Genomic DNA, 14,817 nt, shown 5'->3' on the forward strand with positions numbered 1-14,817 from the left:
ATATGTTGTATTCATTAAAAATAGGGTTTCATTGAGGCATTTTTTAAAATTTCTTTTTAATAAATCGAGTACTTTAGGTACAGAGATTCAGAGCTCCAGAATTATGTATAAGCAATGACTTTCTTTTTTCTCTCTTCTATTCACCCTATAAAATAGAATAGAGTAGGAAAAAAAGAAAGTGGTGGCTTGGTGGTTAAGGAAGAGGACTTGGGTCTGGAAGGTTTCAGGTTCGAGTCCACCAGCTGCTAAGTTACACTGCTCCCCGGGTGCTTAAGCTGCCCCCTGCTGACTGTGTTGAAGGGTTAACAGCAGAGGTCACATTTGGTTGTGTGCAGTGGTGTGATGTTTCACAATGACAAGGAGTTCACTTTCACTTTCCTTACAGCAGGATTTCACTGTGGACCACAGCTTCTTAACATCCTCGTACCATTTGTTTATTTTTGATGGTTGACGTATAAAAGAATTTGCTTAACAACGGTAATGGATAACTAGGCAGCAGGAAGCAGGCAGGACCAACATGCAGCACAAGGGAGACTCTCTCCAGGTGCAGCAGGTTTAAAAACACAAACTCACTTGGTCACAGGAACAAGGCATGAACAGCAGAACATGACCTTAGAACACGGAACAAACTGAACAATGATCCCACAAACAGAGAGTGAGGGAGAGAGGTGTATATATACCCAGGGCACCAGGTGACAGCAGTGAGACTGATGACGGAGACACAGGTGAGGGTGATGACACTGGTTGACTCCGCCCAGCAGACATCAAAGACACCAACTGACCTAACGTTTTAATTATTGTACATACACACAGTCTCCACTAGAGGAAATTATAATTAAAAAGTTTGACTTTTTACTTTCAAAAGAATTCTGTATTGAATGATGTATGACACGTGTCAAACACAGACCTGGGGACCAAATCTGGCCCGCAGTGTAATTCTATTTGGCCTGTGGGATCATATCAAATGTGTATTAGAGGAGGAGTTTGTAGTATTAGCGGTTTATGGGCTATGTTATAGCACAAACATTTTGTTTTTTTGTCGTTGGCCCGTGGAAAAAAAGATATAACTATATATACATATATATATATATATATATATATATCACGAAACATCCAAAACTCTTCATCATACTTGAACCCCTCACCAGTCATCGTTCCGATGTTTCTGCCTTTCCTTCCACACTCATGTTTTTCCTGTTTTGCCCCTTAACGCGCTTTCCTCTGACCAACAGTAGCCCAATTTCCACTGGCCCCCCTGGAAGTTTACATTGCTGGAGGGCAGACATTGCTAACTGGGGCCAAAACTAACGCGGCATAGTAGTCAATTTCCTAATCCACATGTTTGTTTTGGCACGTGGGTCATCTGCCTTTCCTGATGTGACCCACACTCATTTATCCAGGCCTTAGACTGGCACTAAAAGGTCAGAATGTGCTCTCTCATTGCATGATGGTCTTTTAAGATATTACTATGTTTTTGAAACCCTTACCACTCTGTCAGGTCTCTGTCATCCGCCCCTCCCAACACACAAAATCACACTCCGAGCACAACCACCTAGCCACTCTTTTGGGGCAATCGATTCCTGTTTGAGATGAGCAGATTACCTTTCTCCAACTTTGGAGCAGATCCTTCAGCTCGGGAGTTTGTCTTCCTCAGTCTGATTCCTTTAGCATTGACTGGAAATCCAACTTGGGAGTCTTGGAATGGTACCATCCATTATGTCAGACAAAGTTCAGTATTCTGACTGTATATAAGAAGACAGTTCAGCGACTCGCCACCGGCCTCTGCGTAAAACAGTACTTCTCAAATAGTGGGGCGGGGCCCCCCCGGGGGGGGGGGCAAGGGGGGGGGGGAGGGGTGTTGAGGTGCTGGAAATATGGCATGCTGGACATAAGTGTACCACTGCTGTAATGCTTGAATGATAACAAGCCTCCAGTCACTAGGGGGCAGCAACTCATACAGTGGTTTGTACAGATAAAAATACAGTGCTCCCTCTCTGTATCGCGGTTCTCCTTTCGCCCCCTCAGTACATCGCCGATTTTTTTTAAATTTCACTGCCGTAGAAGAGGACACTCATGGCGTGCACCTGTTACCCATCATTCCTGTGGGGCTCAGCGCTGTCGGTCATGAACCTCACTGCACATCACTGCCCTCTTCTGAGTTTGACACCACTAATCCATTTAGAAAAAGCCTGACGTGACAGGGTACAGTTTTGGCTCAGCACAACAGAGTAGTCTAGGAACTCTCCATGTAGTCGATACAGGCATTATTCTTCTCGTAGCTGCTGGTGTTGGTGATGTCGTCTTGTTTAGTTTTGTTAGAACTTTACTTTCTTGGATAGAAGAGGAAGCCAAGACATTTAAAAGAGCTCCCGATGTTCTCTTCAGCTTCTGTATCTGAAAGTTTCTTTATTTATGTTGGATTTCGTAGCTGTTATAAGATACTGAAAACCGCTGTGAAGAACTGTCAAAGCTGAACCTTTTAAACACTTTGTTCTTTTCTGGTTGGATTGGTTTCCTGCTGGAGAGGATTGCAACCCATCTGGTTTGTGTAGTGTATATATATATATATCTATTTAGAACTGTCTGTCTTCTGTCTGAAATACAATTCAGATTTCAACTTCAGATTTCTATTTCTGGCTGGCTTTAGATTGAGAGAGACGTACCAACTGGCCTCTATTTGCTCTCTGCTCTTGTGTTGAGTGCGTGAAATTGAAGTCAATTTTTCTAAAAGATGTTCTTAAATTTCCATCAGTCTGTCCCCTCGTCCAGAAGATTGTCTTTTTCAGGCTCTCTCATTGTGAAATGCTAACAAAGGCAGAATGAGCTTGTGTTGGCAGCATCTAAGGTTGAAGAGTGTTTTGTCAGAGTAATTTCTCCATCATCCAGATCACGCTTCTCATGATAATCAATGTCAGTATCAACTAGAATTGACGTTTGGTTGGTTAGTTTTTAACTCGTCTTTTACAGGCGTCCGACCAGCTACTGACCATCAGTCTGCTCAAATAATGAAGGGCCCGCCCCACTATTTGAGAAGTACTGTTCTATACTTAAAGTCATTGATTTACGTCCGTTTTCAGTTGCTATGGTGTGATGTAACGACTTTCACCATAAGTCAAAACTCACATGCTGAAGCTAGGTACCTACAACTCGTACGAGTGGCGAATGTAAACAAAGCCATCTTCGCGTATAGTGCCACACGATGACATACGTTCTTAGTTTCCATGTGAACTCGTAGGTGAGTTTTATAGCACTGCATAAGGACTTATTTGTCTGCTCCGCTAGACAGGTAATTCCCACGCAACAAGAGTACAGATTGAACGTCTTTTGTTCTGTAGATCTACAGATAAATTAAAAAAGTATCGTCCCAATTGTAGGATGCCAGTTTAAATTTATCCTAACCCCAATTTCCATCCTAGTGGCATGGTTAATGCATCGGGCACAAAATGTGTCAAATCACCACCATTGTGGCAACCTCAGAGGAGGAGAATGGTGGAGGGAGGATTAGGTTTTACTCTGCTTGTGTGTGATTGGGGCCTGAATGTTGAATGTTGTAAGTGGGCCTCTGCCTTTCTGTCTTGTCCCATTAGACACAGTTGGCAGCTGCTGCCTTGTTTGCTGTTTTAGGCTCAACTCGCCGAATGTCAGTCCTGCGTGCGTACTTTTTTCTCCGTCTTGGATTATTTAACTTCTCCCATGTTAAAATTAATTGGCGGTGCATTTCTGTCTCAGTAGTTTAGTGTCCAAACAGCCAGTGTGTGTGTTTGCGATAGTTTTGTTTTTTTGTTTTGTCCCTGGATTCTTTGGGTTATAAATTAAAGTGAGGGTTTACAATAATATGTTATCTGGGCAATAAAATGTTGAAAAGGGGTTAGTACTGGATACTGTTTGAAACAACGCAGCTTTTATTATTATACTTTGATGGAATGGTATTGTTGTTGGCACGTGAAAAGCAGTGTTAAAGAGGAAACTTGTGAACAAGCCTCTGTAAAGAGGCCCAAATACTGGGTCGTGGCCCGGTGGGTTTTCTTTTTTGGGGTGTCTCGCATCATGTTTCCCAGGAGTTTACAAATAATGTCTATTGACTTGGGTCGCAAAGGTTTGTGACTTTTAAAATATGGGTCCACAGAAAAAAAGTTTGGGAAACACTGGTCTAATGCATGTGGCAAACTTTTTGACTTGCGGGCCACAATTGGTCCTAAAATTTCCCAGGGGGGTCGGGTCAGGAGCAGATAGATGGAGTGTTTGTCTGAACTAAGATAAATGATCTGTAAAAGTCATGCATAAAGGCTAAAATGCTAAGATGCTTTTAGCTTTCTCTACGCCACCTATAGGTAAAACCACACATTACAAACCAATAATATTATTTGGACAAGTTTGGCTGACCAGATTACAAAGCTGAATGGGCAGCATCCGGCCCCCGGGCCTTAGTTTGCCCATGCCTGCTCCAATGTGACACCTCTTTCCAGTTCGGCCTGATAAAAAGATTTCATTGGTGGTGCAGTCCCACCCTAACATAAAGAGGGTGATATCAATATAATGATGTTATCACAGTGCAAAGTGTCACCTTTATTTGTGCATGTGGAACATTTCTTCTTGTGTTTTTCATTGACTTTGACTTTTAAGTATTTGAACATTTTTGAAAATAACTGAAAGTCAAACAGAGAGTTCCACATTACCACACACAATAGCGATTCTTTGACTTTTCTCAGGCTGCGAAATCATTTCTGCATAAAACTACTAAACTTCAGGTCTTATGTTAAGAGCAAGTAATAGTTTACTTGCCAACTATGTTTTTGTATCTCTACTTTGATCTTTTACTGTGTTTCAGGTACCTTAACTTAAACAGAGTTTTAAACATTTGTGATTATTTCCAAACTTTACTCAGACATGTCAGTCACTTTGATACTGCAGTTGAAATGGTTGAGCTTCTGGAGTTGATTTAGTTCTAAAAACATGATTTAATCCTGGCTGCTTTATTTTTATCATAAAAAGGACAAAGTGTTCTTCTGGGTAATTTTAGTTAAATAGTTATTTTGTTATATGACTCGTTTCATTGGACAGATTGGTCCGTGTCATTTATACAGCTTGAATTACAAATTTCACAGACTAAATGCGTTTTCAAATTGCCCAAACCTTTCAGCTCTGGTCAGTATGGACACTACAAGCCATAATTATCGTTGAGTACCATAAACAGCATGATCGGTTTACACCTAGATTAGAATCTAATACGATTTTACGCCTTTAATGCACGTATTATATGCAGAGATAAAATGTTTGGAGTGCTCCACCTTCTGGTTTGTCCATCAGAGTTGAGGATAAAAAATGATGTGTCTCCGTTTGATGAGTTTTGATGAGTGCGTAGACTAATTAAAGGGCCAATCCAACCTAGAATACCCATAACAGTATAATAATGTGATATTGGACAGGCTAGAGAGGATGTTGAGGCAGGTGCTTCTGGCATACTATGGTTTGAACCTTATTCACGTTTTGGCAACTTTGAGTTGCTGCCACTTTAACATGGCATGGGAGGGTGGCTCTTACCCATATGTCAAGGCAATTGGATTTTATTTGTGTAGCACAGATTCACAAATAACGCCTTTACCGGGCATGGCTAACCTGCAGCTCCAAACCATTCTGCCTTAAGCGTCAGGCATCATTAGCACATTTCAAGGCTTCAAATCTTTAGCAGCACTTCATTTCACTCCATGCTAATGTCGACTAGGAATTTCCAAAGGGGAATAATGTGGCTCATTGCAGTAACACAGTAAACACTGTGGCTCTTAGCCTCCGACTGGTAAGCCAATCCATAGTAGGGTTTCTATAGTCGTAGGTTTTTAGATTTAGACTTTCTTTATTGTCATTGCACAGAAACACAAAAAACAGTGAGTCTGGCAACGAAATGCTGTTGCTTGGCAACCAGAGTACACAGTACAAAGTACACAGCTTGTAGGCCACAGCTTTTAGGCCATGAGTTTGTAGGCCATGAGTTTTTGAGACTCATGGCCTAGACTCATGACATTGCGAAGATGTTTCGGAATGTCCGATAATATCGAGCTGATAATATCAGTCGGCCGATCCCTAAATTTAAGTCATTCTCACCTCTGGGTAGACAGTAAACAGTCAATTTCTGCTTATCAACCAGGATGGCACAAGCTAAGGTCTGAGCTCTGAATGATTATTAGGTGATGGTCAGTTTCACTTTATTATAAGCCATAATTGGTAAGAAAGAGGCGGGTACAAGCTGGCAGTTTTGTGGCACTAAACTGAAAACATTTTGTTCCTAAATAAGAACACAAGTTTTCAGAATCAGATCTAGAAAAATAATGATGGGGTCGCGGCGGCAGAGGGGGGGCTTATATACAGGGAATTTAATCGCAGCTATCACCGGGGATGGGAAGTTCAGTAAAAACTGTTTTAAAATTCTTTTAGAGCCTTGGAATCAACTTCTTTCAGCAGTCGGGTTAAAAAAGCCAATTTTTGACACATGACTTATGGAAGTAGAAGTGGATTTTCATTTTCATCAGAAACTCTATCAAGCAATGCACCTGTGACAACAAAATCTCTATTAAGACAGCTAAGCCTTTCAGAACTGTTTGAGACGCAGGTGGAATTATTGTTTCTGGCAGTTGTGTTGAGCAGATGTTGCCAGAAAGAGATTTAATGTGTTTCCAAAATCTCTTAGGTTCATTTAAACAGTGATCCGAGATAAATAATAGTCACATTTTACATGTTGAAAAGCAGCAGAACGTTGATTAAGTAGTTGTCCAAATTGTTGGTTTTCAGCCTCTAAACCACACTTCCCTGCAGCTGCCCGTAGCTGATTCCTCTTATGTAAGGGCACGTCAAGCTCGGAAGTGAACAAGGTACTATTTTTTCTTCTTATTTAAGTCTGGCAAAAAGTACCAACCCCCTAAGTCATTTTTCTCATTTTAAAATTCAAAAAAAAATTTTTTTTGATTTAAAACAATTGTTAAACTGCCCGTCTCTTCTCTTCTCATTATTTTTTGAATATTCCTGACTATGTTGTTATTTCCACCAGCTACGACTCATGACTCTTGTGAAGGGTCTTATTATTGTGGTAAATAGTTGTTGTGGTTTATGTTTCCTGTTGTCAGATCACTGTCACCCTTATCCATATGTGACAACTTTATACACGATGCACTTCGCTTCACTTTTGCCCCAACCGGAACAAATGTCGGACGGATTTAGCAGACACTGTTATTTAAAGCGACTTACAATTATTACATTATATATTATATAGCTTATATATACTGTATATATAAATGTATTTGACATATATATGAATATATATTTATATGTATTTATTGATATATAATATAGTAGTAAGTCCATAATTTCCCAAAGGGAACTTTCAAGATATTAAGTCCTATCTATCGATCTACAATCTATTGATCTATTGATCTATCCAACCATGTATCTAGTATACAGTATATATATACAGTATATGTATATATATATATATATATATATATATATACTACTAAAGTGCTTCTGTCTACCTGTCTTTGTTATTTTCACAGATGGAATGAACTGCATGAACAAGGACCACGGCTGTGCCCACATCTGCAGAGAGGCTCCTGGCAAAGGGGGAGTGTCTTGCGAATGCCGACCTGGCTTTGAGTTGGCCAAAAACCAGAAAGACTGTACATGTATGTATTCTTTTCACCTCACGGTCATAATACACGATGTGCTGGTTTCAATATTACAATTTATTTGATCAACTACTGACAATGCACTCTGTTCTGAAAACTCAGTAGATCTGTGCTCGACTACTTTGCCCTAGGCTGCATTGTGGAGCGCAGATCCACTAAGCCGTGCCTCTCACATTCATTCACACCAAGGTGGTACCAGCTGACCAGACCAGCTGAGGTCTGAGGTCAAAGTCAAATCTATGTCTATTTTATTCCTTTTTTTAAATAATGAGGTTATAAATCAATCGTTTATTTTTCAGGTACAGTAAGATGATGACAGACTTTCAGAGCTAGGATTATTATTTAAGTAAATTGTATCCAATTATGTGATTTTCAAAATCAACACCAAAAACTGTAGATTTTTGCTTTATTGCAGTTTAAACCTGGGGTGCCCAACCCTGGGTCGGGGGACCGGTGCCAGTCCATAGGTCATTGTACCGGGCCGCAGTGGAACACGAAAAAATGAAAAAATTTACTTACTAATTTACTTCATCCAAAAAGAATCCAGTCATATCCCTTTACTTACAGCTAATACGGCTAAATACGACTAATACCAGTTTAGACAATATAAATAGGACTGATTATATTTTTTTTTTTAAATTTAAGGAAAGGATCGGAGTTTCGTTGTTCGACTGTGTTCTAATAGAGTTATTGTAGTTCTCCTAAGTCACTTAACTTGTAATTTTTTTACTATTCATTTGATAGCAAGGCATAAACACCTGGTTTTATCCACTTGATTTTATTGAGTTTCTTTTGCAATAAACAATCTCGATTGTTACGACAATAAACATCTATAACAGCAACGATTGGACCAGTTCCAGCCAAAACTCAAGGGGCGGTCGGTCAGTAATCAGTAAATTTACTTAGTCATCTGAGACTGAGCTATCTCTGCTGAAGGATTCATTAAAGGGTTCACGTCTTGAACCCCCCCCCACCCCATTTACCCCCACATCCCTGTTGCTCACGCTGAGTGCCTGTAGACATGGAATTTAGGGCTGCTGTTTCTGAGAGAGGAAAAAAAATGGCTATTAGTTACACATTTTTGGCAACACAGCCTGTTCTCCTAGCACATAGTCAGAATATAAGCACTGCGTAAGCCTCTGAAAGTATTTAACGTGTCCCCTGCTGTGTTTGTATTTTATTAGCACGGGATGGTAATAAATGAAAGCGATGGCAACTATCCGCAGCTTACACACAAACACACACAATAATCCCATCTACTCTCTTTATTTCTCTGCCTCTCGACTTTATTTCTTACCCCTCTCCTATCTTCCTCGACCAAGAACGTTGGTTAGTAATTAAGTTTGGCCAACGTGCCTCCAATGTCACATGCTTTATGAGTGCTTTTCTTCTCCGCAGCTTCTCATATGAAAAAGTACTTGGAAGTCAATTTTGGACACATCAATGTAGTTCAAGCCTTTGACACATTAGCCGCAGAATGTTTTCGATGGCAAACCTGTCTCTGTGTTTGGCCGGACAGCACTCTCCACTGCAGGCAGCGGTTAAACACCATTTTCTTAATGAATTTAGCAAAGTTATTGAGATTCGAAATATCTCGATTTTAGTTCATTGATGTTAAATGTACCGTAAGTTAAAACATTTTCAAATGGATCAAACTTTACCACCTGGAACAATCTGACGTGGAACCGCACTTGTTTCTTTAGTCCTTCAACTGTTGTTGTTTTTGGACTGTTAGCCTTAATGTTTGTCGTATTTTCTTAGTCCAACATATCACTTTTTTTTTTTATTTTGACCGCTGTGTTATTTTTTGTCTTCAGTAACGTGTAACTATGGAAACGGGGGGTGCCAGCATACTTGTGACGACACAGACATAGGACCGGTGTGTGGCTGCCATCAAAAATATGCTCTGCACTCAGACAGCAAGACCTGCATCGGTAAGTTGCAGCCACATCGGCCATCACTTGGCACCCACACAAACAGGCATGCAAACAAACAGAGACGTGATCCACTTTCTTGCAGGTCAAGGTGCATATAAATGCCAGGGGTCATGAATGATGGGAGACTCTTTTAGCAGGTTGTATAATATGGATGTAACGCCAACTGGGTAGTGATATATTACGTCTGTGTGGGAAATATTCCAGCTTGCCCGTAGAACAAATGTGTGAACTGTTTGTTAGTCATACATACAATACTTCATGTTTATTATTCAGTTAGGTGAATGGACAAGCAGGGGTCAGGTGCAAGTCAACTGACATCAAGTTTGCGTGTGTATACATATATGTATATATACTAGGGATGTCTGATAATGTCGGTTGACCGATATTATCGGCCCAATATTAGCACAATTATGTAATATCGGTAAGAATCGTTATCGGTTTTTCCTCCGATAATGAAAACCCGATACTGCAATGCCTGAGTTTTACTAAATATGCCTCGATAGCTTGTAGGCTCCCAAAATGGCTCCATATGCATTATAGTGTTGGACACCAACATTCTTGAGTACCGGTGATGTATCGCACTGATTCTGTGATCATTCACTCAACTTTGCAGCTACCCTAACCCTTACTGCAAAATTTCATTAAAAATACACAAATATTACATAGATACTAGGCTAACAGGCCTTTGAAGTTGATGACATAAATGTGGGCACAACTTATTTAATACTTGTTAGGTAGATAGAACTTTATTAATCCCTCCGAAAAGTAGACTCTGCTGCCCCAGAGTCTGGGGCAGCAGGTACCATAGAGGAACTTGCAGTGCAATGGCTGCATCAGACATAGGAGACTCTGCCGCCTCCACAGAAGCAGGAAGAGACAAGAGGACCCTACTCCCCCTGCCCACGATGGCAGCAGCAATAGCAGACCAGGGAAACTCTCCACCGACAGCAGTAGAAGACCAGGTGGACCTCGTGATGGCGGCAGCAATAGCAAAACAAGATATCCCACGGGGGCAAGCTGGACATATGGAGAACTTTTCAGTGTTGGCGCCAGACCTGGATAACTGAAGATTGGTAGTTGCCTGGAAGGGGTAGTTGAACAGGAACTAGAGCAGAAACAGACCAGATTACTTTAATAACCCCACTCTATTTCCAGCTGGATGTTAGTTATTTCTTGGTGTGTGTGTGTGTGTGTTTGGACGAAAATGAAGCACACACAAACACAGGGAGAAAGGCAGCTGGGTGTGAAGGATTTTATCTGTTGAGTACGGAAACGTTTGGTCCGACATTACAGGTTCAGCGAGAAAAAAAAGCTTTCCTCTGAGATGACAAGGGTTAGCGAACCACCGACTGACATGTTAGCAGTTCCACAGACAGACTGGCGGTCGGTACCAAAATAAACATGTTCACACATTATGCAAACTTTGTTTCTCTGTGCCTACCAGCGATGTGCGGTGAGGTTCATGGCAGTTGCGGCACAGACTATTTACTGAACCCTAACCACAACAATTGGCAAAAAAGTACAATCAGTACTAGTTATGTTACGTATTTACACACTGTCACAGGAATGGTTCATACAGTAGGTTTTTGGCCAAGAAAGAAACGTGACCCATTCAATTCAACAACATGAGTCTGTACCATGGTAAAAGTACATTTTAAAGCAGTGGTGTCAAACATGTGGCCCGCAGGCCAAAACAGGTACACTAGGGGGTTCAATCTTTCTTATCTTGATTAATGTTTAAATTCCACTTTACCGTCTGGTAGGCTTTCTTCTTCTATAGACTCAACTGTCATAATTATGATTGAAATCAATGATATTATTGTATGCGGTGATATGTTGATATATGATAAAAACAGCGCGCTATTGACGAGGAACCCAACAGGACAGGTAATTATTTAAGGTCAGCAAGCTGAAATATTTCACACACTTTTATTAAAGATATTAGAGGGAAAAGGTATATATATATAAAATGAGTCTGCAAACATTATATCGATGACATTATTCTTTATGTTGGTAACAGGCGATACCGTATTTGATTTGATACGATATCGATTCCTTTTTTTTTGGTAATTTTTCTTTCTACTGACACTAATACTTTGTTTACTTTTTTTTTTCTTTTAACCCAATAAAAACCATTAAGGGACAAGGATGTCTAGTCGACTTGATCACATGGGGTCACGTTCACTCTTCTGGTCAGTGGTTACAGGTCAGGAACGGATTGGTTCAGATTTATGTTACCGGGGCAACGGGGGAAGGGGGGGGGGTGCAGCATAAAAGCCTATACAGTATGTAAGAGGTGCAAGCTTTTTTTTTCATCTGTTAATCAGTATCGATATGAGAATAATCATTACTCAATCAATACTGGTGTCAGTATCGATATACATCGATACCACGGGAAACGAAACTCCTGTACTGTATGTCTGTGTATGCAGAGACAGTACTGCTTCACCTGCTGTTTTTCTTCTTTATAACAGGTAAGGCAAAGTTATCACTTAACCAAACTGTAATTATGTTGTTTTTATTTTTATTTATTTTTTTTAGCATTTTTTAAGTTTTATCATTATCATCACTTTATCTAATGTGACGACTGGTCAGGCTCTGCCTCACCTTCCTCCCCTGATGGCTCGTCACTTGTCTCCAGGGCCCCCAAACCTCCCCCCCTTCTCTCTCTCTCTCTCTCACACACACACACACACAGTGGAATGCCAATTCAAAGCGTTTTAACCTGTTTTCTTTTCAGCTACTCTTGAGAAGTGAAGGAAACCATCATGGGAAAGCAAAGAGAGGGAGCAGGACCTTTCCCTTTCCCCTCTCTCTGTCTTCGGTCCGTCCATATCTCTGTCTCTCTCTCTGTCTTTTTCCTCTGCCTTTTAAAGAGAGAAAGACTCCTATGTCTGTGATTCAACACTCACAACTACTTGTCCCTTCCTCCTCAGTACACTTCTAGTGTAGAAGTGCCCTACTTTCCGCTTATCTGGTGATAGCACCTGATTGCCTGTCTTGTCCGAAGCCTTTATTTAGATAATAAATCAAGTGAAAAGGTACGAAAACTACCACGAGGAAGAGTGCTTGTTTGTGTGTGTGTGTGTGTCCGTGTGTGTGTGTGTGTGTGTGCACAAACACTTCAACCGATGTGGTTAAGAGCAGACATCTCAGTTGCAGCCTGATCTTGGAAAAAGAAACCTGCAGAAGCGAGCCACCCCACCATTCATTTTCCCTCCAACCTCTACCACTCCCTCTCATCCTCCACATAATTACCGGTCTGATGTGTGGAAAGCATCCAACGTATTGAAACAAACTGCACGTAAATATTACAAATGGCCACCGAGCGTCATCGTCCCGTACCCTTGACCCCCTCTAAATTACACGTTCACATCGCAGGACGTTAGACGGAACGATGAATCAACGGTCAGAGGGCACGCCGTTCCCTACTGCATGTGGATGTGCCACTACTTGTAACTGTGTTGTTTTGTCCCGTCAGCTGCATGGAACACAGCGCACTTCTTTCGTCTGTTTCTTCTTTTCTCTTTTTTTTCTCCTTCTTATCATTTCTTATATATTTCATTCATGTACACTCCAGAGAGGTTTTTTTGTCTTATTTTACAGAAGCCCCGCCCAACCTAATTCAAGTGCATTCTTTGTCATTCCCTCTTCAGTAGTGCAGAGCAGTTCACTGCCCTCTTCTAACCCACTTCGTTGCCCCAATTCTTTGTAGAACCCCCGCCCCCCAGCCCCACCCCTCCACACACACACGTGCACTCACAAAGACACACACAAAACTCTCCAACCTGGCTAATTGTCATCTTTACTTCTCTATACATGTAACTCTCTCTCCATTCCTCTCCGCCTCTACTTTTTTTTTAATTTTTTTTTTTAAACCCAAGTAAGCATCAGCGGTCTAGTAATCCAGAGACGGGAATACCAGGGAAGCTCCATTCATCACTTAGTGTACTTGAGAAACTACTCCGAGCTAAGGAGAGGGACAGACAGAGGTACAGCGCCAGGGCTTAGGAATAGAAGAGACTTTAATTACCCTAAAATCCATAGACTGTACATCAATGGCCAGTGGAATTCATTGTTGGCAAGGTGCTCATCAGGCATAATTGACGGAAGCGCAGAGCAGGACACACCTCTCTCTTTTAAGTTGCAGACCTACCTACTCGAATGCCGCGCATACCAACTTAATGAGCAGTTTTACTCACTAATTCACCACAATCACAAACCCAGAAGTAGAAATCAGTTCCAAACTGGGACACGTTACTGTGTCTTTTTTTGTCTGCAAAGACAGACCAACATGATCTTTTTAATCCACATCAGAAGGAAGAAGTAAAGAGTCCATCCACTGTGGTACATCTCATTCTTTAATTCATGTATTTTGATTTATTTAGTTATTTAGAAAGGTAAGAGCTAAATTCAGGCAAGAGATTTTCTGACATTAGGGATAAATTACTTTATACTTCTACAGATTTGGGTTCATTCATTTCTCATACCCTGCCTTACCTAGAAAGTGTTACACACAGTGGATGCATAACTTTGTGTTTGTGCAAAGTCACATTGAGGGGCCTCAGGGCCAGTTGTTATGTATTCTCTACATCTGTGGTTTTCAATTAGGGGCCACCAGGGGGCAGTAGGGAGACTCGGAAAATTGGAGGGAAGATATGATTTTTTTTAATAACCACTTGTCCTGAACAATTCAAAAAATAACAACAATCATATCAACTGTTGTAATCGTCGGAATCTCAGTTTTCCGATAGTACCTGAACGCACCTCATGTGACAGCTGCAATGTCGGCATGACAACGTCATGATCTGTGTAGACCTAGCGGTTTGTGCCCGTTATCAATCTGCTCTGCTCCTTAAGATAGCGTGTAGCTAGCTAGCGCAAAATGGATAACACGTTTAAACAGGGTTAAACAGGAAACATGTTAAATAATAATTCTCGAATGCTAAACTTATGTAATAATTATTGAATAGTAAAGTATACATTCTAAAAGTTGATGTTGCTTTACATGTGTGGGTTTGCTAAGGGGGTTCCTCAGCCTAGAAGCTAATACTAGGTTTGGAACCTCTACCCTAGACAAACAGGCAACCAGCGCTGCCCCAGATTACTGCCTCATGTGTCTGCATGACCTCCTCACACCTCCCTATCAAACCCATCTGCCCCTCTATTTTGCCCCTATTGTGGCCTTAAAGTCCCCCCCCCCCTCC

The 14,817-nt window shown here is 41.0% G+C and overlaps 1 protein-coding gene across 2 annotated transcripts in view; it reads left to right on the forward strand.

The window, feature by feature from the left end:
• scube1 (signal peptide, CUB domain, EGF-like 1) overlaps positions 1–14,817 on the forward strand; it is a 57,773-nt gene that overhangs the window by 13,071 nt on the left and 29,885 nt on the right. For both annotated transcript variants that reach the window (XM_008315226.3, XM_008315227.3), the window contains exons 5-6: positions 7,542–7,670; positions 9,491–9,607. In XM_008315226.3, coding sequence (XP_008313448.1) covers positions 7,542–7,670; positions 9,491–9,607 — 246 coding nt within the window. The remainder of the gene's footprint in view (positions 1–7,541; positions 7,671–9,490; positions 9,608–14,817) is intronic.

Source organism: Cynoglossus semilaevis, chromosome 8 (assembly GCF_000523025.1).
Source record: "Cynoglossus semilaevis isolate Cse_v1.0 chromosome 8, Cse_v1.0, whole genome shotgun sequence".
Taxonomy (NCBI): Eukaryota; Metazoa; Chordata; class Actinopteri; order Pleuronectiformes; family Cynoglossidae; genus Cynoglossus; species Cynoglossus semilaevis.